The sequence below is a fragment of the Leucopleurus acutus genome (assembly GCF_964270905.1).
Source record: "Leucopleurus acutus genome assembly, chromosome: X".
In the NCBI taxonomy this organism is placed as follows: Eukaryota; Metazoa; Chordata; class Mammalia; order Artiodactyla; family Delphinidae; genus Leucopleurus; species Leucopleurus acutus.
The window spans coordinates 97,975,482-98,000,174 of NC_139148.1; the positions used below are offsets into that span (position 1 = coordinate 97,975,482).

The 24,693-nt window shown below is 43.8% G+C and overlaps 1 protein-coding gene across 1 annotated transcript in view; it reads right to left on the reverse strand.

The window, feature by feature from the left end:
* Positions 1-7,576, reverse strand: part of AMOT (angiomotin) — a gene marked incomplete at its 3' end in the record, with an annotated part of 43,904 nt that extends 36,328 nt beyond the window's left edge. Inside the window, exons 1-2 of the mRNA XM_082864146.1 lie at positions 7,502-7,576; positions 4,693-5,626 (exon numbers count right to left, since the gene is read on the reverse strand). Coding sequence (XP_082720272.1) covers positions 4,693-5,564 — 872 coding nt within the window. The 5' untranslated portion in view covers positions 5,565-5,626; positions 7,502-7,576. The remainder of the gene's footprint in view (positions 1-4,692; positions 5,627-7,501) is intronic.
* Positions 7,577-24,693: the final 17,117 nt, after the last annotated feature.

Consider the following 24,693-nt stretch of genomic DNA (forward strand, 5'->3'; position numbering starts at 1 on the left):
TCTCTCTACAAGAGATCCTCACTATGAGGGATTTTTACAGCTACAAAACCATTCCAAATACTTGCTCACAGATATCCAATAACCCAGATGTTCGCCAGAGCCCTTGGACCTGCTCAAGCCGAAGGTTGTCTCTCAGCCCCATCAATGTGTCTGGTGTACCCACATTCTTCCAATTTCACACATCTGTCACTATAAATAATTGTTGAATATTGAAGAGGGAAAAGTTTTTGTAGACAGAAGAATTTACATGGTTTTTATGATTACAACTGGAAAGTTGCTACCATACATAACCGTTATGTCGAAGAGCTCAAAGCACTCATTCAATCAAAAGCCTGGGAGCTGTTTATAAACTTATTTGGGGGAGAGTCTTTCTGCATTTTTCATGCTGTGGATCTTCAGTTTCCTCAGAGGTAAAATGGACTATGTGCTCTCCTTCCACTTCTAGTAAGAGCTATTATAATTTATATATACCCCTAGAGTTAAAGCATGATGTCCTGGGATTTGCTGGGGCTTTTGTATATCTTGCGCAGAAAAGAGGGGCTTAAATTTCATGTTCTTCAATCCAGCTTTCAAATTTTAAGGGGTAAATGACCATATTAACCTTCATCCTCAGTGCCACGGTTTGGAAACCCAAGGCCCGGGAGGTGTTCTCTTTTAAAGACTGAATGCCCAGTTGTGAACTGGGCCTCCTTCCCACAGCTCCCCTGGGTCCCATCAGCAACCCAGACCTCTCTCTCAAACAGACCAGCCACTGGCCTCCCTCCTGCCCTGGCCTCCCTCCTGAAAGGCCCCTCCATGCCCTGGACAGAACATGGCCTCCCAGGGGCCTCGGGAAAGGAGAGACCACAAGGTCTCTGGGAGGAGGTCTCCAGGGTAGGATAAGCCCAGGATGGCAGTGGCCCCAGCCACGACTCTGGGCTCTGCCTAAAGATAAGTGGAGAAAAGACAGCTGCCCCTTGGGTTCCCCAGGCTGGAAAAGGGAGCAGATTTCAGTGCACCGTGATGTTGGGAAAACCAATGCAGTCCGTCCCTGGCAGGTTTGCAAACACGAAGCAAGGTTTGGGCAGTCGCAAAAGGAGAGAAAGCCCTCCAGCCAACGAACTCCATCTGGACTCCGGCATCCGCCCACCATGAAAAAGTAGGACAGTATTAACACTCCTGTGAATTTCCCCCTGAGAGAAGGGGACTGAGGAATGATGGGAGTGGGAGCGAGCTGGGGGAATGTCAGAGGAAGCAAAACTACACTCAAGATTAAAAAATAATCAGAGTAATAGTAATAATAAAGGTGGCAGCTGGGTGAGCGGCACACTCCCCAGGTCCTTCCACTGCACAGCAGCAGGAATCTCTCCCCACTGACACATTAACCAGGAACAACAAGCCGCTTGTAGACCGCACAATCACATGATCCCATGGACGCCCTGACCTGCCTCCCTGCCCCTTCCCTCCCTTCATCCTTCTCCTTCCTAAGACAACCTGGGCCCCAGGTGCTCTGCGGAAAAGGAGACCTGACATATACGCAGGACAGAGGCCAGTGACCAAAATCAGCATCTCCTCAAAGCCGGGGGAAATCCCTCCCAGAGACAGCTTGTGAGGACACAAAGGGAAAGCAAAAGCAGATCCAGTGAGCTGACACAGCAACTTCCACCCTGCCACCTCTCTGACTGGAGCCCCTGCCCTTCCCAGACACACAGCCCCCCACACACACCCCCAAAGCACACTATACACTCCTGGCCTACACGTGTGCAAGCCCGCACATGCACACTCTCACCAGAGCAGGTGCCAACAGCCTGGAACCCAATTTATTCTCCCCACAGAAACTGTGCCTTTCCCAGGCTCTGTGATGGTTACTCTCTGAATCCTGGAGAGGGCTGCAAATTCCTGATTGTTTCTCTTGCACAACCAGCTCCGCTCTGAACTACAGAGTTAGGTCACCCTTAGATTCCACTAAAAAAGGATTTCAAGAAACCTCAGATCTGGGCATGATTTCAACAATTGAAAGGAGGTGGCTGCTTTACAAACAGAAAGGATTTAATTTTTAAAAGCAGTTGATAAATGTATAAACCCCGGATGCAGAAAAGGCTCAGCACTTAGAAAGACAAAGATTCAGAAAAGTTTTAATTCTTCAGATGGCTTGGCCTTGTTTCCCATCTGGAGTTCTGGGCATTCAGGATATTTATTTTTTAAGTGGGGAGGAGGGCATAGGGAAGATGAAGTAATAAAAAAGACTGTTTATAACGTTTTGTTCACTTTAACAGTAAATCTCTAGCATTTCACCTCACCTCTAAAGGCCAACAAAGGTTTTTTGAACAATTTGTTCAAAGAGCTTACTCTGAATCTTGATCTGTAATTTGTGGATTAAGAACTAAGGATTTTGTCTTCTAATCGTTTGGTGCTAGCGGCAGTTACTTGGAAAGGTACTCACAAACTGTCCTGCTAGTTGGTTCAAGGAAATAAAGGAGGAAAAATGTACCACCACCTAAAAGTGGTATTACTTGCGGAAAGCAATTCAAGGACCTCCCATTGCCAGTAATTTGTCAACAGGTGCCACACCCTCACCCCAGGCTCTGCAAAAATTTTATTGCCAGAGTTTGTCTGCTGCAGACCCAAAGCTCACAAAGAGCATCTTCTGGTTAGGATTGTCTTAGGCTTGATTATTCTTTGAGCCTATCAAGCACCCCATTCCTCTCCCATAGAGGAAAAAAAAAAACTGTTCCAGCAACCCTGTGTATTAAAATACCGCTCAAGAGAGGGTAATCAGCGTGGAATCTACTGCTTTGGGGAACAGAGCGAGAGAGCCACAGATAACATAGGAGGGAGGAGAAAATACAAATACCTTCCAGTTAAATATATGCAGCTAAGTTTCTCTGGTGGTTTAATCAGTATGGGGAGGAAAAAAAAAATCTCTCTCTGGGCTCCTTAATATTTTTTTAGGCAGATCAAAGGGCTTTTCTATCTAGCTTCAAACACTGTGGGAGTCATTTCAGATCACAAACAATGCTAGTGAATGAGTTCTGAAAATAGCTTTCCTGGGAAGGCGGGCCATGTGTTGAGCGGGGCTTGGATTCTGCTCCACACCCCAGCCAACACACTCCCCTCCCACAAGGCAATACACTTACAGCCCACTCACATACAGGAGGGAGTCCCACACACTCTTCCATGCTGCTGAAGAGAGCAAAATAAAACCCCCCAGCTTCACTGCCATGTTGCTGGCTTGGATGGGTTTCCATTAAGCTAAGCAGCCCAATGGACCAACCCCTCCCTGGGTCTTCCATTTCGTTGGGCAGATGGGAATTGGGTTCTTGCTCATTTAAACCGGAAGGGCCCCGTCCATTACCCCATTTCCTGTTTCAAGCCACTTATCAGACATTAGGCTCCTGCCCTTTGAATGCTGCACAGAGGAGGTTGAAAAAGGTTAGGAAATCAGCCTGGGTTAAGGAATTAAAAAAATCCTAAACTGGCAAAGTTAGGGGTGGAGCCCAAAGTGAATTGCCTCTGGCTAAAAAACAGGGCCTAGAGGTGAAAAAAATGAAATACCAGGAAATGCCAGGTGCATTCTCTTACCTTCACCCTACTCCACCCACTGACTGCCTTCTTTCTTGAGTCACCCACTATACTTCAAGCCAAGGGACTCTTTCCCAAATGAGTACGAGGGGACAGGAAGCAAAAAGTTAGGCATCAAAGAGATCACAGGCCTTGTCTAGGGGCTGCCTATGGAAAAAAGCCACCCATAACTACCCATGGTAACAAGGCAGGAATACCACACATAACTGCCATCATTTTTGCCCAAGGTTGAAACCGTCCCTCTGTCCCATATGCTGAAATACTCCTGACTGGAGACATGGCCCCAACAGGAACAATGAACAGAATCATAGAATCCTAAGGTCTGGTTGATACAGCAATGAGTCAATCGGTCCCTGAATAATTCAGAAGTACATTTAGGAATTAATGAATATACAAAACAGTCCTCCTGAACTAATGGCAAGTTGTACAGAAGCCATGGGAATATTTTTCCTTCTGCATTTTAGCATCTATATGATATGAGGTGAATTTGACTTAGATGTTTAAAAACGTCACCGGCAGCTAACAAACTCTCTACAGAAGAAAGATGAAGCAGTCCAGACTTCAGGAACTGCAAGGAAGTACACGCAAGTCACATTCTGAACCTGCACATATATAGTTCTCCCAACAATATCTGGATGTTTGTTTAGTGTCTGAGAAAATCATACAAATTCTGCAGAAAGATTTGTTTGCAAAAATTAGTGAAGAGAGCTTTGTGGAGGAGAATAAATGAAAGTGATAGGATATTCCAGACTCAAGCGCAAGATAATTTACTTCCCCTCAAAGAAGGGCTTAATAACTCACAAGAAGAGGAACACTGACTCTTCCTTCAATATCTGAGGAGACCGGACAGCGAAAAGCCGCTGAAATCAAGACTTGTGCTCCTGTTCAGCCACTAGGCAGCTGGGGCCATGCTCAACCTATAAAGTCAAGGGTATGTTAATACAGGGCTAGTGACTGCTGAAGAGGCTAGAAATTCAGGTTGGCAGGAAATTTGCTAAGCCAGGGGCCAGCCATGCACTGCAGAGTTTGTTATACCAAACACCTGCCCATTCCTTCCCTTAAGATTCCCAACACACAGCAGAAGCTGGTTGGGGATGAGATCAGGGAATGACAGAAAGGGAACTCTCTTACCTGGCTGCTCCATACTCAGGGGGATGCTGATACCTCATCAGTTGCCCCTCTGTTCTCCCTGGCTGGTTCAGACGATGCTCACTATAGAAGTGCCCTGGCTCTTGGGGCTTGCACACTACAGATTGGGGTGGCATGCCCTTGAAGGGATACTCTGGTGGGGGGCCTCGGTGTTCCATGCCCTTCAGGCTATGCTGGCTGGGAGGTGGCCCTTGGGCCTTGTAGAATTCACTGGAACTTGTGGGATTCTTGTAGAGGTCATTGGGTTGTGGTGGGGAGAGGGGAGCGCTGGTAACAGGCGGATGAGCCTTAACTCCACTGGTGGCCAGTGACATCTGCATTAGTCGTTCACTCAAGGAGCGAACATGTCCTTGCTTAAGGTCTCTGAGTCCTTCATCCTGATGCATCTTTCCAGGATTGAGCCGCTGAACTGACGGGCGTCCCTCAGTCCTCATCTTCTGGTTGGTCACTCCAGTGACATAGAAGGCAGCTCCGACACTGGCATGCTGTTGGCCCCGAAAGTACTGGGACTGGACCTTGGCTTCCTCATAGGTCGGGAGTTCTTCATTATTCTGCATTCGAGGGGAAAGCTGCTTCTCCATGATGATGTTTTCTGACTGGATTTCCTGCCCCTGGGGTTCTTGTCGAGCAGCATGAGCCACAAGCTGTTGGTGGTGGTCTTGGGGACTCAACACATCATTCTGAGGGCCTGGGTTCCCACTGCCACTGGGGAAAGGAGGGCCATTCCCTGTGGCTTGCTGGTGTATGGCAAGCAGGTTGCGATTCTCATTAGGATTGCCATAGCGGAGCTGCTCTTGTAGCAGACGCTGCAATACTGTGGTTCCTCCACTTGGCTGTTCTTCAGAATTTCTCATCTCTATTGCTGGTGGTGCCTTGTGAAGAGAGAGAGAAATTGGGCACCTGGGCTGCCCTTGACCTGGGAAGGGGAAACAGGAAGCTTAACATCCAGGTGATGGATAAATCAGTCCTCTAAAGGGGAAGAAAATGAGTATTCGGGGGTGAGGATTCCACTGCAGAGACAAAGTAGAGAACTGAATCTAGAATTAATCAGTTAATCGTTGGTGGCTTCTGGCTCTAACATTGACATGATGAGGAACTTGGAGGCATAAGAGCCCTCTGTTTCCTCTTTTACTTTTAGCCTGGGTTAAGTATTCAATCTTGACTTAACTCCTAAAAGCACTGGGGAAACGTGAAGCAGCCAAGTAGGGTGATCAGAGAGGGCAATTTTCCTAGGTCCTTACAAAGTTCATCTCTCTGTATTCTACTGAAATGAAAAATCCAACTCTTATGGTTGTGGCAGCGGGGGAAGGACCATGAGGGAAATTACCCCATAGGCAGGATCTGTAAAGCTGTTCAGCATGTGGAGGGAGCTACAAAATGCCAAATAATAACTCAAATAAATAAAAAGTGAAGAGAGCTTGGCTTGCACCAGATAGAAATGATCTCTGCTTGATGCAAATCTTTTTCTCTGATCTCACAAAACTCTGAAACATATCTTTTTTTAAAAAATCCTTTTTGTATTGTCCATTTTGGATACTCCTTAGCTTAGTAAGAGACGGGCTTGGGAGAACTGTTATTGACAAAGTTTCTCTTTCAGCCATCCAGAAATAGTCATTGAGAATTTGTTGTTGTTGTTGGGTGGGAGGAGCTTAAAGGGGAAGCCCTCTTTATTTGAAGTGTGCCACTGACAGCATTTAGAAATTGAAAAACTAAAAGGTCATCCTTCTGGAAAGGATATGATTACCATATCCCTTCCCCCACCCCAATTCTTCTTAGGGAAATAATATGGGTTGAGTGAAATGGACATCAGTAGTAAAGACAACTTAAAACTCAAATTCTAATCATGCTATGGGTTTACAGGTTAACCTAAGCAATTGATTCCTCTTTTCTTGGCTTCTGTTTTCCCACCTGAAAAGTGGTAGTAGGTGACCTCTCTCTTCTCTCTCTCTCTGCACGGCACAGTCTATGCAAATTCATTAGAGGCTCATAAAATCTTTGGACAGAATCTGTCATGTTAAGTCCTGCAATTCAATACTAATATTCAGTAGTGAAACTTTCACTTCAAGGATCTTAAGTAGTGTTGGAGAATGGACATGATGTCACACAAAAAGTCACAATGAGGTCAACCTAACCAGCCTCGGGTTCCTAGATGAGAACTTTGGAGTCCTGGCTCCCAGGCCCTGACTTATATGATTTGAAATAGTCTCCAGTCTCTCTGGAAACATGACCCCTTTTCCTTTAGTCTTGCAGGGAGTGACCCAGAAGATGCGTGCGGTAGATGGAAAAAGGTCATCCCCCCTCCTTTTGCACTTCTTGCATGATTACTGCTACCTGGTTTCTAATTGTTCTATTGAGTAGTTTCACCCCACAGTTAACCTTCCAAAGGCCCCTTTTAAATCCCATTCATCATATTTTGGGGGGGAAGTCCGCACCAAGGGGCTGAGCAACCTGCCCTTAAGTCCACTTTCCCTCTCTCGCAGTGACCCTCTGGGACTCCTGTACTTAAACTGTCAGATTGCGATTTTCTATTAGGCTGACAGGTATAACATATAAATTTCTGCTGGTGCCTGAAACTGGAAAGATTACTAGAAAACTACTTCTCTTCTCTCCAAAAAATAGAAATGGGAGCATGTATGGTTCAAACAAAATCACTCAGAAACCCTTCCTGAAAGGCAGGGAAATGCAGATTCTGAAGAGCGCACCACCCCCTCCCACCCCACACCCGCCCCGCCCTGCACACACCCGGGCTCGCACTCACACACCGGCACCCACTCACACCGATGGTCCATACCTATTTCTGCTTTCTTTTAGGCTTAAAGCCTTGCTCAGGATAGGGAATTCTTGCTTATGAGCAGCTCCAGAAACCGCAACGGCAGATTCCCTCTCCCCTAACACTCAGGTTCAGGGTAAGCGCCGCCAAGAGTCCAACCACTGGTCACTCTGAAATGGTCAGGAAGGGGAGGGAGGGAGAAATAAAAACGTCGTTTCTATTTTGCCACCAATGGCCAACAGTTAACCAAACCAGTCCTTCCAAGGGGATGACTTTACCCGCCGTGTGCTTGCCTTTTATGTGAGTGGCAGAGTCCATTTCCACAAGGACAAAAAGAAACCTCACTCTCCAGCGGCTGTGTTCAGGGGTTCGTCCAGTCTCCAGGGGATGGAAATGTTCAGGATTGCTCTGCTCTAGCCTCACAGCCCCCAGGAGCAGCTGCTTCCATTCTGACTTGGAATGGTAGGTGACGACAAAAGCTATAACCACTGTCACCTTTTGGGTGCAACATTTAAACTGCTATCAGTAGCAGGAAAGGTAAGTGAGACTCACTGGCCCACATCCCAGACGGGAAGGCAGTCATCAAAAGGTAGATTTTAGACAAAAAAAGAACACTCGGTGAAGCTCCTGATTTAACTGCTACAGCCTCAGGGGGGCAGAAGAAAACCCAAGCTTCTTTTCAACCAAGTCATTAAGTACTTCTTGCATCCTGGCTATTCCACACATTTTCCAGCCTTGTGCTAAACACAATGAGGGTTACAAAGGACGCACAACACATAGTTCCTGCCCTCACAGAGCTTACAATCTGATCAATGGCCCATCCATTCTTACTGGAGTAGCAAAAGTGACTGCCCTTCTCCACACATAGCAGCAACTCTTCTCCAAGAAGATGCCTCAACTTGCTTTCTCAGCACTTCCACTGCCCCAGTATCTCCACAAAAGGAAACTACTGGACTCACATTATAGAGACTAGATGCAAACGCCCACCAGATATGGATCTGACATAGTCCTCATTTCGAATTACTCCTTTGACCCTCAGAAAAGCCCTGCAGGGCCAACCAAAATGGTTACGAAACTGAAGGGTTTGTGTTTAGGTGAGAGGCACATGTTCTACATTCCTATTTTCTTCCCTGGCCTAGCCATGACTCACTCATATCACTTAAAGGAAAGCCTTTAATCCACACCAGGGACACCATTTGAGGAGCAAAGCAATGCAAAGGAAGCACACAAGCATCCCTGTATTTTGGGAGCATGTCCAAAACATCCAAGTTTAAAAAAAAAATCCACAAAACCACACAGTGATTAATTTAACATTATTTCCTTGCAATGTTGCCAAAAATAAAATGAACAGATATACAGTGAACAAACATGGAAATTTGTCTTTCCATCTTGTTTCCGTCCAACGTATAATCACAAGCAAAAGCAAAATCACCTCCAATATGCAAGGTAATTATTTTTGGGTGTCTCCCCTAATTTCAAAACAGAGGAACAACTTCTAATTGGAATCAAAGCTGGGCTATTAACAGAGCTATGGTAAATAACCGCTGTGCTTCTATTGTCCAATTTTGAACAAAACAGTTGTCTTTTTTTTTTCTTCAACTGAAACACGCAGAAAACAGCCCAAGGCTTTTAAACTTGAGCCCCTGGTGAGAAACCACTACAATTCTTTTCCAGTACTATTTAGATTCTTCATGCTGATTTTGACTGGCTTGCTCCTGGCACCCAGCTCCTCACCAAGAAAACTTTACATATCCCAAATCTTACTCTCTTCCTTTAATTTTGTCCCCTCTCCTCCATATCCTTTTCAAAACCCAAACCACTTTATGTCAACCGGACACAGATTGTCCCTCCCCACCACCCCGCCCCCTGGCCTTTTTTGTTTCTGTTTAAAAGAGGAAAAGAAATCCGTCTAAGAAAAAAGCTTTGCTGATTCCTCTCCAGTTTACTGATTTTTTTTCCTTAAAGAACTTATGTTCATCTACATGATAAGAGTCACATAAGAAGGGGAACACTACTCCATTTATTTATTAGAGAAAGGAAAGGAAAAGATTCCTTGTCTCATGCGCAAGAATTAAAATAGTTATGAACTCTGCAACCTTTAATCTGCCCACAGCTTTAATCATGCCACTGCCAGGGGTCTGACATCATCTTCAATCAATAAAATAACCTTGTTTCCCCTGGACAAACAGACTGTCCCTGAGGATACTTGACAGGGGAAGAAAGGATATCCATGGTTCTCTCTTTAAAAATGCAATTGGAATCTATATATTCAACTCTTTTGTAACAACAACAGGGCAGCAAGGCCAAGCTAAATTCTTACTCCATTTGCAGTCATCGGCCACTCCCAGTATACCTGAGGGGCCGAGCCAAAATGAAACACATTAGCGAGAGCCCAGATATTTCCCAAGCCAAGACCCAGAAAATCAACATTACAAGGTGGGCAGGGCAGACCGAATTCCTACCCTTCAATTAATTTTGAAATCTGCCTATAAGATCTTCTTTCTATCCCTTCTACCTCCTCCTCCTATTCTGCCCCCACCCCTCACTCCACCAATCAGGATAAAGAATCTAAGTCTAGGAAACCTGTTTCTCTGCTAAATCTTGGTCAACTTGTTTCATACCATTTTACTTCCAGCTAAATGGAAAGAAGCCAGTTCAAAGTTTTCCCTATACCTACGTGCACGTATTTGTGCATAAAACACACACACAACCTCTACCCACCCACACATACCCACACACACCCACACTCACACACAACCTCCCACACAAAGATGCAAAACAGCCCGCTGAATTCTCTCATGTCCTCTCATGTTGGTCCATATTGTGGCCTGAAGTGTCCTAGAGAACTGCTTTCCCAAGAGTCTTGCAATGCAAGATACTAATTGCTTCCTTTGGGAGGTAAGAAACAATGGTCCCTTTGCAGGTTATCCCTAAACTTTCACTGGGTAATGGGCAGGCAGTATAAATACCATGGTTAAAAGCCTGGGTCTAGAGTCACACTGCCCAAGTCCAAATCCTGGATCTATGACTTACTAACTGACTTCATACATGTCTCTTGATCTCCCTAAGTCTCAATTTCATCATCTGCAAAATAGGGCTAACAGTGCTCATACCTCAAAGGGTTGTTATAAAGATTAAGGGAAGTAATCTATGTAAAGTGCTAAGCTCAGAGCCTGGTACATAGTAAAGGCTCAATAAATATTATCTATGAATATTATTTTTTCAAAGGGGTCTTTTTCTAGAAGGGTACAGCAATTTTATGAAGTAAGGGTTTTTTCTTTTAAACCCTTTATTTGCAGCTCAGTCTTTTGTGCAGGTGTCCTTAGATAAGTGAAGGCTAGAAGTAGAAAGACTCTTGGGAGACCATCTAGTGCTTCAACCCTCTCTTTCTATAGATGAAGCTGCTAGAGCTTAAAAGTGGTCAGAGCCAGGACCAGAGTGCAGGTTTTATTACTTCTAGGGTAATAGCACTTCCACTACAATATATGATCTAGCATATTAGCTCGTACATAGAAGATGCTTAATAAATATTAATTAAATTGAATTGACTCTGGTTTTAACAGATTATAAACCTGGCTTAATGCTACCGTCAATTTTCCAATTCGATTGTAAGTAAAATGTTAAAGGCAGGAGGGAAAATTCAAAAATGTAAGAGGAAGGCGTTTAGCCAGAAGTATGGCAGAAGGACCCTGCAAAATCTCTCCTCTTTAGGCTACGATATGCAGGTAGGTTGGAGAGCAACAGGAATCTCCACTGATCAATGTTTCCAGGACCCTGTTCTAGGTCTTGTCAACATCATACCAACTTGGCACTTGTTGTTATTTAAGTTCAGCGCTAGCTTAAGAACAGGCTTTGAGTTGGCCCCACCTCTTTGCTCCTATCTCTACTTCTATCTAGATTAGGTTGGAAAATTATTTTAAGAACCACAGTAAGTCCTTGGCATTTCCAAATCTTGGACCAGTGTCAGTTATCTGTTTCACAGATGATAACTCAAGGCGTGGTCAATTTGGTAGTTTTACTCTTCTGAACTCTAAAACAATTAGCTTGAACATGGTAATAGGCAACAAAGGTGATTAACCCTAAAGTGTACACGAGCAGTGAAACACTGAGTAACAAGGAGAATCCTGTTGCCACCACCCCTCCACCTCCCTCCGCGCACACCCATTCCAAGGGAGGAACGGATCACACCATAATGTCCTATTTCTTCTTGCCTCAGAAAAAGTATAAACAGTCCATGAAATCAGATTGAGCATAAACCAAGAAAAGTTTAAGAATATACCTACAAGCTGCCTGCTTTACCAATCTCCTGTCTTCACTGGCATACAACCCACTTTTATTTTTACTTTATTCTACAAGTAATATAAGCACAACATGCAAATATTGAGAACAAAGAGAAAAAAACCCGCTCATAATCCCAGCACCTCAACCCAAGCATTGTTAGCATTATAGAATATTTCCTTTAGTTTTTTCCTACGTGTTTTTGTATTTTTACAAAGCAGTGGAATATTAATGTACATATCATTTTGGGTCCTACATTTCACTTAGTCATCAGCACTTTCTCCATGCTGTGGCATAGACTTCTTAACAAACATTGTGTGTAACAGTCCATTAAAGCAGTGTATCAAGATTCACCGACCCATTCTCCAATTATTAAGAGATTTAAATTGCTTTTCATTTTCTGCTAGTCTAAATCATGTTACAAAAACATCTTTGTGATTTAGCCTTTTTTTCAATATTTTGGATTGTTTCCTAATGATAGTATCCCGGAAGTGAAATTAATGGGTCAAGTAACATGAATGTTTTCAGACAACCCACTAAAAAAATAAATAAATGAAACTAACAAAACGCCAAAGCCCCATGAAATCTCTCCACTTAATGAAAAGTTCTCCTGCTCCCATTTTTCCACCAGGGCAGAGCAGGACTCCTGGGAGGGAAAGAAGCCAAGAGGAGCAGTGTAGTATCCCAGTGGCTTGCGAAATGGCAGAGTGGAATGTGGGCTCCCCTGTGAATCCAGCTTGCATGCACTTGCCCCAAATTGCCACCCAGCCAAGAAGCTAATTAGTAAAAGCATCAGGTGGGTGAGAACAGGTTCATGGCCTGTAATGGCTGATATCATGTTTCATTTTTGCCCTTGGAAAGATCTGACAGTCAGCTCAAAGACATTCAGTTCTAGTGACCCAATGTGCTACATTCTGAGACTTCAATCTGTTAATTTTCAGAACCAATCTTCAATATATTTTAAAGGGTATTTTGCTGTATAGAACTAAGCATACATGACCCATGAGCCTGTGTGTGTACCTCTATTTTCAACCACGGTTAAAGAGGCACATTTAAGGTCAGCCTTGTTTAATATTAAATGACTAAGTGGCACCTGTCTTACATGGTCAATGTGTTATAGACAGAGGTTTATTTGCAGATGCGACCATAAAAGTCATCCAGTCCTAAGGCAGGGGAGGCAACTGGCCAGAGATGCCCCTGGCTTAGCAAGAGCAGACACAACAAGCATTTCTTTCCTGGGCTGCTTTGTCAGAACTCTCAGAAGAGGGCAGTTCCGCTCTCCACCTTCTCCTTGAAGACTTTTCCCTAGTCCTTCTCCATCTTCCCCCTGCCCCCAGCTCTGCTCAATATGGAAATTTAATTCTCTCTTCTCAGTCTTCCTACTGGACTTTGGACACACATCTCTATCACAACATTTATCACCATATTTTCCACAAACTTTATTGAGCACTTACTATAGCCAAGTACTGTATAGGCCCTAGGATGGATAAAAAAGAGAAATAAAACAGGGTCCTGTCCTCAAGGAGCTCCCAGTCAAGCAGAGGGGTCACAATCCAATGGGAAACCAGAGGTACGAGCAGATAGCTCAGGCAATGCAGAGGACCCTGCAAAAAAAACTCTGGGCCACCTGAACAAAACTTCCTAGAGGAAAAAACTCATGAACTGAGTAGGAGACATAGAATCTGATAACCAATGTTGGGGAAGCTGAAAAGGGAGGAGTCAGAGATAGGTTGATATACATCTTTGGGAGTTATTAGCATATGGATAACAGCTAAGGTCAAAGAGTGGGCTGGATCATATAGAGTAGGAGCAGAACAGAACCAAGGATGAAGCTCAGGATAGACGTCTGAAAAAAAGTGATCATTCAAGGGTCAGGTACTTTGCTAATGTGGGAGTGAGAGAGAAATTCCTTTATTTACACTGCACGGTTTTTCCTCCACATACCTTCAATCTAGACCTTGTAGTACACCGCTCCAGGGACAGAAGTCCCCAGTTACAATGCAGAGAGAAAAAATGAAGTTAATTCTTGTCTTTTATGCTTCTAAGTACCCAGGTAGAAATCATTATAATAGGCTGAGCCAGAAATGGAAGTTGCAATCTTAGAGGGCATGGACTGGGTGCATGATTTTCCTCTGTATCATTCCCAACACCTAAAATATCAACTGGTACATAAAGCATGTTTAATAATTGCCTATAACTTTCCAAAGACTTTGCTAGAGGCAACAGAAAGAGAAGAAAAGGAATGAAAGACATAGAATAGCAATAACAATAATACTCTTACCTTAAGTTTCTCAGCCTTTCTTCTAAGGAGACAAGAGCTCTTTCACTTCTGTTATCTTATTTGTCCTTCTCTGCAGCTCTGTGAGGAAATAAAGGCCGATGTGATTAATTCCATTTTACAACCGGAGAAGCTTAAGTCCAGGACAGATAGCTCATGATAATTAATTTGACCAAGGTTTCACTGTGGCTTACTGGTGAGGCCAGGATCAGAACCCAGGTCTTGTGACTTGCTGCCCTGTGCTGGGTTACTAGACACAAACTTCTACAGAGCTGACTCTCCAATTATTAAGAGGACAGTTCACAGGAGAAATTCATTAGGAAAGCAAATTCCCTAGGGACTCCAACAGTCTCTCGAGCAAGCCAGTGCACTGCACCTGTAAGAAAATATCTACGACATTTCCCCATACCAACACTAGAACGGCTGGATGTAATCGTTCACAGTCGTGCTCCACTAACATAATTGGGAGCTCCCCGTTTTGTTGTACCCCTTTTGAAGGGAGCTCCATCTGCCTTCAGTCTGGTTTTTGTGTCTGCGTGGGGCTCAGGTGCTGATTGCAGGTGTGGCATCCAGCAGGTGCATGGACAGAAGCCAGCATTTCATATCTTCATACCAAAGGGCCTGAGTCACTCCCCAAAGGCAGCTGCCCCTCCTCCCTCTGACTTGCAAGCCCCAGGAGCCTGTCTTGACTGAGTTGCCACTGCAAAACTAAATCTAGACCCTGACTTCTCAGGAAGGGGTAGGGTGAAATCAGTTAAACTACAAATTAGGTAACTCAGCCAACCCCCCCACTTACTCTCCAGACCTAGTGCAGACATATGCCGCAGGCATAACATCAGGGAATATATGTACAGAATGACTGTCCCTTACTAGTTATGGGAGAAAGGAAGACTACAGCAGACCCATATTACATATTTAGCTACAGAGCACTTATTCTATTGCAAATGGCCTTGAACCCTCAGAAGCAAGTATTCATTTCCCTAAATAAGATGGAGTACAGTAGAAAAAACATGCTAGAAATCCTGCACTCCAGTTCCCATCATAACCACTCTCCTTCAGGCTGCCAAGGGAGAACTACTCAGTGTAGTCACAAAAAGTACCAGGACAGAAAAGTCATCACATTGTCCTAATGGAAGCCTAACTGAGAGCCCGAGGCAGACAGAATGTTCTAGGGGGTAAACGGGGGGGGGTGGTCATCAAATTTTTCTTAGCTCCAAAAATTTTTGTTTTAAAAAGAAAGCAGGGGCTTCCCTGGTGGCTCAGTGGTTAAGAATCCCCCTGCCCATGCAGGGGACAAGGGTTCGATCCCTGGTCCCGGAAGATCCCACATGCCACGGAGCAACCAAGCCCGTGAGCCACAACTACTGAAGCCTGCACACCTAGAGCCCATGCTCTGCAGCGAGAAGCCACCACAATGAGAAGCCTGTGCACCACAACGAAGAGTAGCCCCCACTCGCTGCAACTAGAGGAAGCCCACGAGCAGCAACAAAGACCCAACGTAGCCAAAATTAATTAATTAATTAATTAATAATAAATAAATTTATTTTTTAAAAAAGCAGTTTGCCTCCACCAAACACACACACACACACACACACACACACACACACACACACCCCGAAGAGAAACTAATTGTAGGAGGAAAAAAACCTCAAATGTTATTTTAATAGAATGGTTTATTGTCATTTGTCATATTTCTTCAATTCATATGGGAAACTCAAATTAACAAGCTTTGGTTTACAGCCCATGATCCAGAAAGTAAAACTAGCTACTAAACTAAAATGTGATCACTGTATATAAACAGAGTGAAAGAAAAATCTGAACTGAAAACCTAAATGTAATAAAGAGGAGATTAGATTTCTTCAAAATAGGCAATCTAAATAATTTTCCCCATCTGTGATTTTTATCTTAGTTTGCTATCACATGGAAAAGAATGTCATTAATTCAATGCAAATCCATGCCCCTTGAAAACAACCAAAATGAGTAAGTGATGTACTAATTAGCTTCCTAATGGGGAAGGTTTTAATTGAACCATTCTGTAACAACCTTCATCAAAATTTCCAGGGCAACTTCATAAAAGGATGTCAAACCTGGCCCATATTTTTATCCCCTTAAAAATAATTCTCAATGCACAGAAACACGGAAAGCTTATTTCTCTTCAATGCTGTTAACACTCAGGCCACTACATTTTCTGATGTCAGCAATCTCCTTCCCACAAATATTCCAAGTATGCACCACCGTCATTCTCCTTTCAATTATGTGGTTTCTCTGCTCCTTTACTGATTGAGTCCAGGCCTCTCGGATAATGAGAAGCATGTGCAGGGAAAATATGCTCTTAAAAAACACATACATCAGTTTCATCTGCATTATGAAAGGGGGGGGGGGATCATTTGTCCATATCAAAAGGATCAAAATGTGAAGTTTGCTATGGGATATATAAAGGAAAAAAAAAAGATCAGCATCAATGCCTAAAGTTGGGGGGCAGTTATTGTGATCTGAAGCAACACCAAAAAGAATAAAGAGGACTCCCCCAATCCACCCTTTCTAGCTTGGCCACATTTATACTTAATGTTATCTTAATGTTGCTTTGGGGGGTATTTAAGTTCTGACATACACATGGAAATGAGCCACGAATTGTACAGCAAGCATAAATATTCCATCATTAATAAAAACCAGCTGTGTATAAAACACTACAATGGCTGGGTTTCAGTTACTGGCTATCATCAGTATGTGTCACAAGCAAATGTTACTCAAAACTTTCCCCCTTAAAACGCACACACACACACACACACACACACACACACACACACACAGATACATGCAGAATTTTTTTTTTTTACTCTTTTTAATCTTTTGGAAGAGCTTTGAAGAACTCACTGATCTCTATGGCACATACCAACTAATGTCTCTTTTTGAAGCTATTTTTCATCACCCCAGCAGATGCTAGAGTCCTCTTATTAGAACTTCAACTTACCACACAGAATGACAATGCTTAATTTTTTATAAAAGCCAAGAGGGTCAATAATACAAATGTTGGGACAATCAATTATAGTCAGTAAGGGATTTGAGGCACCAAAGGGCACTGTATAAGAGAGCAAAGCTCATTAAAGTGAACACCTGCTCAGAACCCTATAATAAGCCTGCTCTGCCATCGTGCAGACACCTTTCATCCAATGACCTCAAAGCATGTGCCTAATATGAAGCATGCCTAAACACCTCTGTGAAATATTAATATCCTTGCTTCCCAGAAGGGTAACTGAAGCTCAGAGCATCTAATTCATTTACCCTTGGTCACGTGGCAAGTCAGAAAGGGTTGGGCAGAGAAACCCAGAGCCTGGCTTCAAGTCATGCAGTCTAATGATATTTCATGGAGTTGGGACAATAGTGAAAGTGACTTAACAAATGTCAAGGGCAGCCTATACAGTTAAAAAAAAGTAGATTTTCAAAAAACACCTTAGGAGATGTTAGCAAATATATCCATCTGCATTTTCCCCATGTACACATATCATAAAAAATGTTCCTGTGCTTAACTTGATACTTTCTAAGTACTAAAACCCATACTTTACTTTCCTATTCTGGCTAATGAAATTTAATCTAATTTATGAAGAGCCATTGGTTTCCAGGAGTGAGTCCATCCAAAATTGGAGATCATATGTATACTATACCTTCATTATCAAAGGAAAATTAAAGGACCGTGTAACTGAACTTTCATTATATGGTAAAGCCTCAAACGAAGAACCTCTTATGTGTGGGTCATCCTGCTACACCTACATGTCTTTTATTTAATTATCTAAAGCCCTTAGTTTCCTTACTATTATTTATTTTAATTTAAACATATTATTTTCAAAGCTATTAAAAATTTTTGTGCTTTCCCGCTTTTCCTTTCTCATTCGGGAGATTTCATAGTCTACCCAAATTTGTACTCTCTTGATGGGATATCATGATACAGTGATTTAAGAATCATTGCTAATGATTTAGACAAAGTAAACAGTGAATCCTAGTTCTCTTTCTGCTTAAAAAGAGTGGAGGAAGGGTAATGAGGTCAAGGGAGTAGCATTAAAAGCCTTGCTACATACATGAACACCCTAAATTACAGAAATGGTTTAGGGATTACTTACTAAATCTGTTAGTTTCTTCTGGCATTGGAGGAACAAGCGTGTGTGATTCCTCATATGTACTCAGTCAGGTTCTGACTTCATTCCTCTACATAGGTTTACAAAGCTAAGTCTTAGGTGAGCTCTTTTTAAAATTTAAAAGCAGCATTGTACATTTCTATGACCTTCACTCTGTAAAATTCATACAAGTACAGAAACAAGGACTTGAAAGGAACTAGATAAAATGAACACAGGTGATCTGTTAGGATGATGGGATTCTTGATGAAGTTTTGGGCAGGGTCTTAGCTTTTTAATTTGATATGTTGTTAAAATACAAAATACAATGCATTTATATTGATATATTGATTATTGATATCTCCTTAGAGTTTTTTTTGTTTTGTTTTCTGTGGGTTTTTTTTTACATCCAGGTGACTACATGATTGCACTTGTAACAACCGTTACACCTCATTCTAGTAGGAATCATTCACATTCACACCAGAAATGGAGGCCTAAGAAGAGAACCATAAGCTTTTGATAACTGGTTCTCAAAATCACCCTGTCCAACCTCCCACAATTTACAGAGGAGGAAACTTGCTAAGGGTGGTAAACTGATTTAGAGTTGGGCCCAGAGCCAAGCCCCTCTTACCAATAGGCTCACTAGGAAAGCTTATTGTGGATTCTTTGATTAAAAATGGCATCAGTTGCTATTACTTTCGACAGCCTTGCTAGATACATGAACAGAATACCAGAAAAAATTTTCTGGATCCTTGAGTTATTCAAATACAACAACTAGAATTTAAATCTTTTACCTATATGGGATAGAGTCCCATCCTTAGACGTACCAAAATCCATGAAGTCTGATATATTTCCAGAAAATCATACTAGCTCTCTTCTACAAGTAGATGTAGGCTGGGGCTAAACGTGGCCAGCATTATTACAAGCCAGAATGATTTAGACAATTAACTCCATGCCATGTAACTAAAAGATTTCAAAGGCCAAATAACGGCCTCACTTAATTCAAGAAATAATCATTACAACAAAATTCTAATGCCTTCCTTTATGCAATAAATATGTTTCTGAGCAGTCTCAGTTATAGTGAATTTTTATATATCAAGGCACTAGTTCAAAGGCACTAACTAGGAAAGCTATTTCTTTCAAAGAAAACTGTAGTGGATTCTTTTATAAAGCAAATGACCTCCTATTTTCCTGCTTTTTCCTTTTTTCTAGTTCAGATTTTGTGTGTTGTGTGTGGAAGGGGAGACATCCCTCCTTTCTCTGTTTTAAAAGGGGTCAGAAGCCCACCACGGAGGAGAGTAAAGCAGTATGGGCAGCTTGTTTAATGCCCCCTTAGTTCCTGAGACCAAATTCTAACCTTTGACTTGGGGGTGGGACCCTAGATTTTGGACCAAAGTCCACAAAAGGCAGCAAGAAACGAAGAAGTAAGCAAGACTAAAGACAACACATCATAGTAAACCACCAACGAAAATTCCTGGGGACAGGAAATCAATGGAGCACAATTCTAAACAAATTGGTTTAGTCCCAAGCTAATTAACTTGTCAAGCAGATCTCCAAACCCACTCAATCCATGGGGGAAAGAGGTGATGTAATAGGAGATTTGGGAACATTTACCCATTTACCATCCTAAAAGGCTCAGCCACGACCACACACACCTCTCTCCACTCCTTTCAGTGGGTTTAAGCTGGGCTTAATGGGTGCGAAGGACAATTTCTTCCAGACAGTCCCTAAGAATAGACTGTTCTCATGCATTCCAAATGCTCAGTCTCCATGGAGGAGGCTACCTGGTCACAAACATTTCTCAAGAAGGAATATATCCTCAACACTTCCTCATTGGTAACACCCCCTCACCCCAACAAAACAAAATTTCTAACCATCCTGAGAACTTCGGGGCGCTTTTGGGGGGAGAAAGGAAAAGAAACCTTAAGAGGAAAGTAGAAGAATGTGAGAAACTCCTCTTGTCTCCAAATGGAAAAAAGCCCTTAAAAAGTTGGATCAGAGGAAGACAGGGGGATGGGGGAGAAGGGCTGCTTAATTACAAAGACACCCTTTTAAAGAAGGCACAGGCCCTGGGAGAGGGCTCTTAGGAGAGGCACAGAAGCAGATGTACCCACTTAGAATTCTGGCACTCAGTGGGACCTCAAGGTCATAGCATCCATCCCTCTGCTTTTTGAATAAACTGTTCTTAAGGCATTCTAGAAAGAGACTGATTCGTTCTTTACAAAACTTCAGAAAAAGCAACTCCACAAAACGCCTTACTAATGCATTAGTCTAATAAATCCTACTTCATAAACCAGAAATGAGATTTCAATTTCCAAATCCAAAACAGTATTGAATGTGAATTTTTAAATTCCCTTCTAAAATCTTTTAAATAGGTAAACAGATCCACAACTTTCACGTAAAAGTTACTCTACATATAAGCATGGTCAGAGGTTTACTTCATATCTAGACTATGAAGTAAGAAAAAGCACTTTCAATTTTACGGAGCCATAGACTTTTCCAAAGAAAGAAGTATCTTAAAATGAAGTATGATGTAGTGCCAGAAAGTGTCTGTAAATGACACCGGATAAACCCATACAGAATAGCTGGAACCTGAGTTATCATCTGTAAATAGATGCAACTACTCTACAACCACCTGGCTATTAAAATGTCCCAGGCCAGTTATAAAATATAGTTTGGTCAGGCCAACTTTTCCTTTCCAGCTGATCTGAAATATGATAGCCTTTAAAATTGTCACCCTGTAGCGTTCCTTCTCTCCTTCCTGCTTTCTCTTCCCCCATTAAAACCAACTAATGAACTTAGATAAAAATATAAGTAAATAATTTGTTCCCAAATAAGCAATGTGTTGGGGACATCTTTGTAACTGGTTTTTGAACACCACCATTCTTATAAGTTTGCCACGTGTGCTCAATTGGAGGTAGGTGGGAGATGGGTGAAGAGTTATCCCACAGCCAAAATGGTATTTCAAACTGTTCTTAGCTAGTAAATGAGGGTGCTGAAAGGTCTAACTGGGAAAGCTTCACAAAGACAGTCCTAAGAAAGGACTTTTCACAAAGCCTAGTTCAAGGAGACTTACATACACTTAGCCCTCCATTATTGAAGATTATGGTGACTAATTATCTTCCTCTCTGAATGGGAGAAGAGGGTTACATTTTTAAAAGCTTTAATCTGCCTCCCGACTTCCACTCTTCATGGGGATGGGGGAGGACAGGGAGGATGAAGGAAAACTAAATTAGATACTTGATACACAAGGTGTCAGAAAATTCTAAAATACATGCTAGAGATTGGAAATGCCGTTTTTCACAAACTGCCCTTTCCTCTCTCATTTAATTGTATTTAGTCCCTTGCTGCAAATTACTATTGATATTATATTATTATTAGTGGCAATTTACCAGGGATTGCTCAGTCTACAAAGACTGTACTTTCCCTCTCACTTTTCCTTCTCTTCATTTGCATATACTGGTAAGTCCATCTTGCTGTTGAAGTACCTACGTACAGTGACCCAGGCTTGGGACCCTCAACACACCTGCATGATCAGGCAAAACTAGTTACTAACATCCATAAAGCAAATAAGGGGCAACCCTCTCCTCACGACCACACACACACATATACCTAAAAGAGTGTCGCACTGCAGATCACTCCAGGCTAAGGCTTCAAGAATTCACAGCCCCTGGCGGAGGGGAGTGTGAGCCCCCACCCCAACCCCAAGCATTAGGAGTAACGCATCTAACAATCTGAGATAAGCGCGTACATTCCAGATGAGCTAAACGTAGCTCAAGTTTCCTTTGGTCTTTAATTCCTTTTGTGCTTAATGACCTAGAGACCTACAAGGACCCCAGGAGGCAAGAAAGTAAAAGTACCATCTAGTAGTGGTACCCATTAGCATCTCTGTAGGACGCGGAAAGGTGCGCAGACTCTTTAACCTATTTAACTTGCTGCACATCCCGGAAAACTCTCGGCCAGCAAAGTAGAACACAGGCATCCCCACACGCATCTAGATTGACTCACTCACGCGGAGGTTACGATCAAGTTCATGCCACCATGGATTCCTGCCCCAGTTCCCCGCGAAAAGTAACCACGCGTCTCCTACCCCTGAAGGCAACGAAGACAAGGTGACGACTCTGCTCGCTCAAGTGGCTTCGGTCCCGGGCCAGAGGCCAAGGATAGGCAGGAGGGAAGCCCCAACTCCCGGCTGCTTCCCTCCTCGCTGCTCCGTCCGGGCTCTCCTTGGTGGCAGTGCACAGGCAGGATACCGGGCCGGAGGGTGGAGCAGCGGATGGTCCGAGGCGAGACAGACTGGAGGTGGGGGTGGAGGGGGCTGTGAGAACTAAGAGAAGATGAGGCGAAAGGGAGCGGAGATGGAGGAATAAATCAGGGGGTCTACCAGCTTAGGCAGCCAGAAAGCTCCTCGGAAGGAAGGGGCGTGACTGCGATGAAGGCAGCTCCTGGGCAAAGGATTGGAGGTAGGGGAAGGGGGACGAACGGGTGGCTTTTCTTCTTGCGGTGAGCGGCTAGGACCGCCCAGGAGCCGGGGGGCGGTGGATTAGGGAGTGGGGCGGAGTAGAGGGCGGGGAAAGAAGGGAGGGAGTCAGCCTGTACCCTCGGGGCGGGGTGGGGGGGGTGGGGGGCGGAAGAGAGGCGGGGCTAGGGGGCGGGGCAGTTCAAACAATTGATCGGCGGGATCCGGCCACTCCGGCGAAAGTTGGGGTGGGGGGCCCTCACTCTGGTCCTCCCACTAAAGTGGCATGACTCGGTTACAGTATCCCTGAGAGTCTAAGCAAGGACTGGCTGGGAGGAACGAAAGGGTTTTGCAAAGACTCCAATAATAGTGTACGGCAACAGCGGAGCGGAGTCGCGTGGGAGAGCTAGTGCAGCTCCCCGCCCCACAGCGGGAGGAAGAAAAACAAATAATAGAAATGCTGAAAAGCAGCTTCTTGCAAAGGTTGCTTAAAATAATTCAGGAAGGAGCAGCGATCCTTGGTTTTCCTTCCCCTCTTGCTTCCTATGACCAGCAGGCCCCCACCCAGGTCGCAACTCGGCGAGACACCCTCCTTTCTTCCTCCACTCCCTCTAGCCACCCCCTTCCTCCCCCGCGCCACCCTGCGTCCCGGCCCCCCTCCAGTTGGCAGGCCGCGCTGGCGGCAGGGGTGGCGTGGGCGGAGCTCTGCCAAGCCTCCGCCTCTGGGGCGGACTGAGGGCCGGCCTGGGCGGAGCCGGCCCAAGGAGTAAATCCCGCCCACCATTCTTTGGCAGCTATCGGTTGGCGAATCCTGGCCTAGGGTTCCTGTGCGATTGGTTACTTGCGTCGTCGATCCGATTCTTTTGTTCCACCCGCCCTCAAAATTAATAAAACTAAACAAGAGGCCATTGTCTAGCTCTCGCTTCTCCCCCAGCTACTGCTGAGAAAAGAAAGATGAGACGCTTGGTTTCTCAGTCTCCTAAGAGAATGGGGCAGTGTGTCGGCCGGCTCTAGTACACCTTTATGGCACTGCCCGGCCCTCTGGGAACAGGTAACTTTTCTCCCCCCTTAATTCATTAGGCCAAGAGGGGGGGAAAGTATGAGAAGTGTCAATGTGGTGTTCACATTTCCCGGCTGCGAAAAAATTGATATTGCTTGAAGAACACAGAGGGTTGAGAACAGCCTCCTGGGACACTGAAAATCAACCATTTTACAACCGGGAAACGAAAGCACAAAGAAATAGCAGGATAAGATGGAATTTGGAACTAAAGGAAGAACTCGTTTCAGACTCAAGCACTTACCAGCTAGTTGTGCGATTTTCGTTAAGTCCCTTAACTTCTCTGAGGCTTCATTTTCCTATCTGTAAATAAAGGCTATAAAACATATCCTATTAACTTACTGGCACTGGTATATGAAAATAAACTGAATTGTGTGTGAAAACTCTGTAAACCACAAAGCACTCCACACGTGTATGTGTTCCTACTTGTGTCTGTCACATGGTGGAGATTCTCACATGTGTTTGGGAATCAAATACTCTGCTCATCTGTTTTAAGCATTCGTAGCCAAGGTGTGTAGGTTTTGTGGCTTTATTTTAAAAAGTCAACTCTTTTCCTACACTTTGTGGCTCCCTGAAGTTAGAATAATAAATTACTCCTTTTCTATCCAGGGTAGGTGAGATTTCTTCTTTAAACTGTTCTGCAGTGGTGCCACGACCTAAGTCTATTGTGGTGCTGGTACTGAAAGAGGAAATCATACTGTGTATCTCTGAAGAGAACTTAAGAAAACAAATATGAGGGAACATTTACCATGGAAACCACCATTCTCTACAGATCCGTATTTCCTAGAAAACACTACAAGGAGGAAGCGAGTCTGTATGTAAGGCCTTGACAATGCAGAACTATTATAAGGAGCTCATGCCAATGAGAAAATGACACCCAATTCAAGCCTGCCTACCGGGAGCTTCTGAGGGGCTGTGGACCAAAGCATGCAAGAGGAAATGTGCTCAGAGGAAATACCATCTCACTGTGAACAGGGTCCCAGAATATAACCAGGTACAGGAAAAGTAGTGGGGTAGCCTCAATGTGCAGAGGGC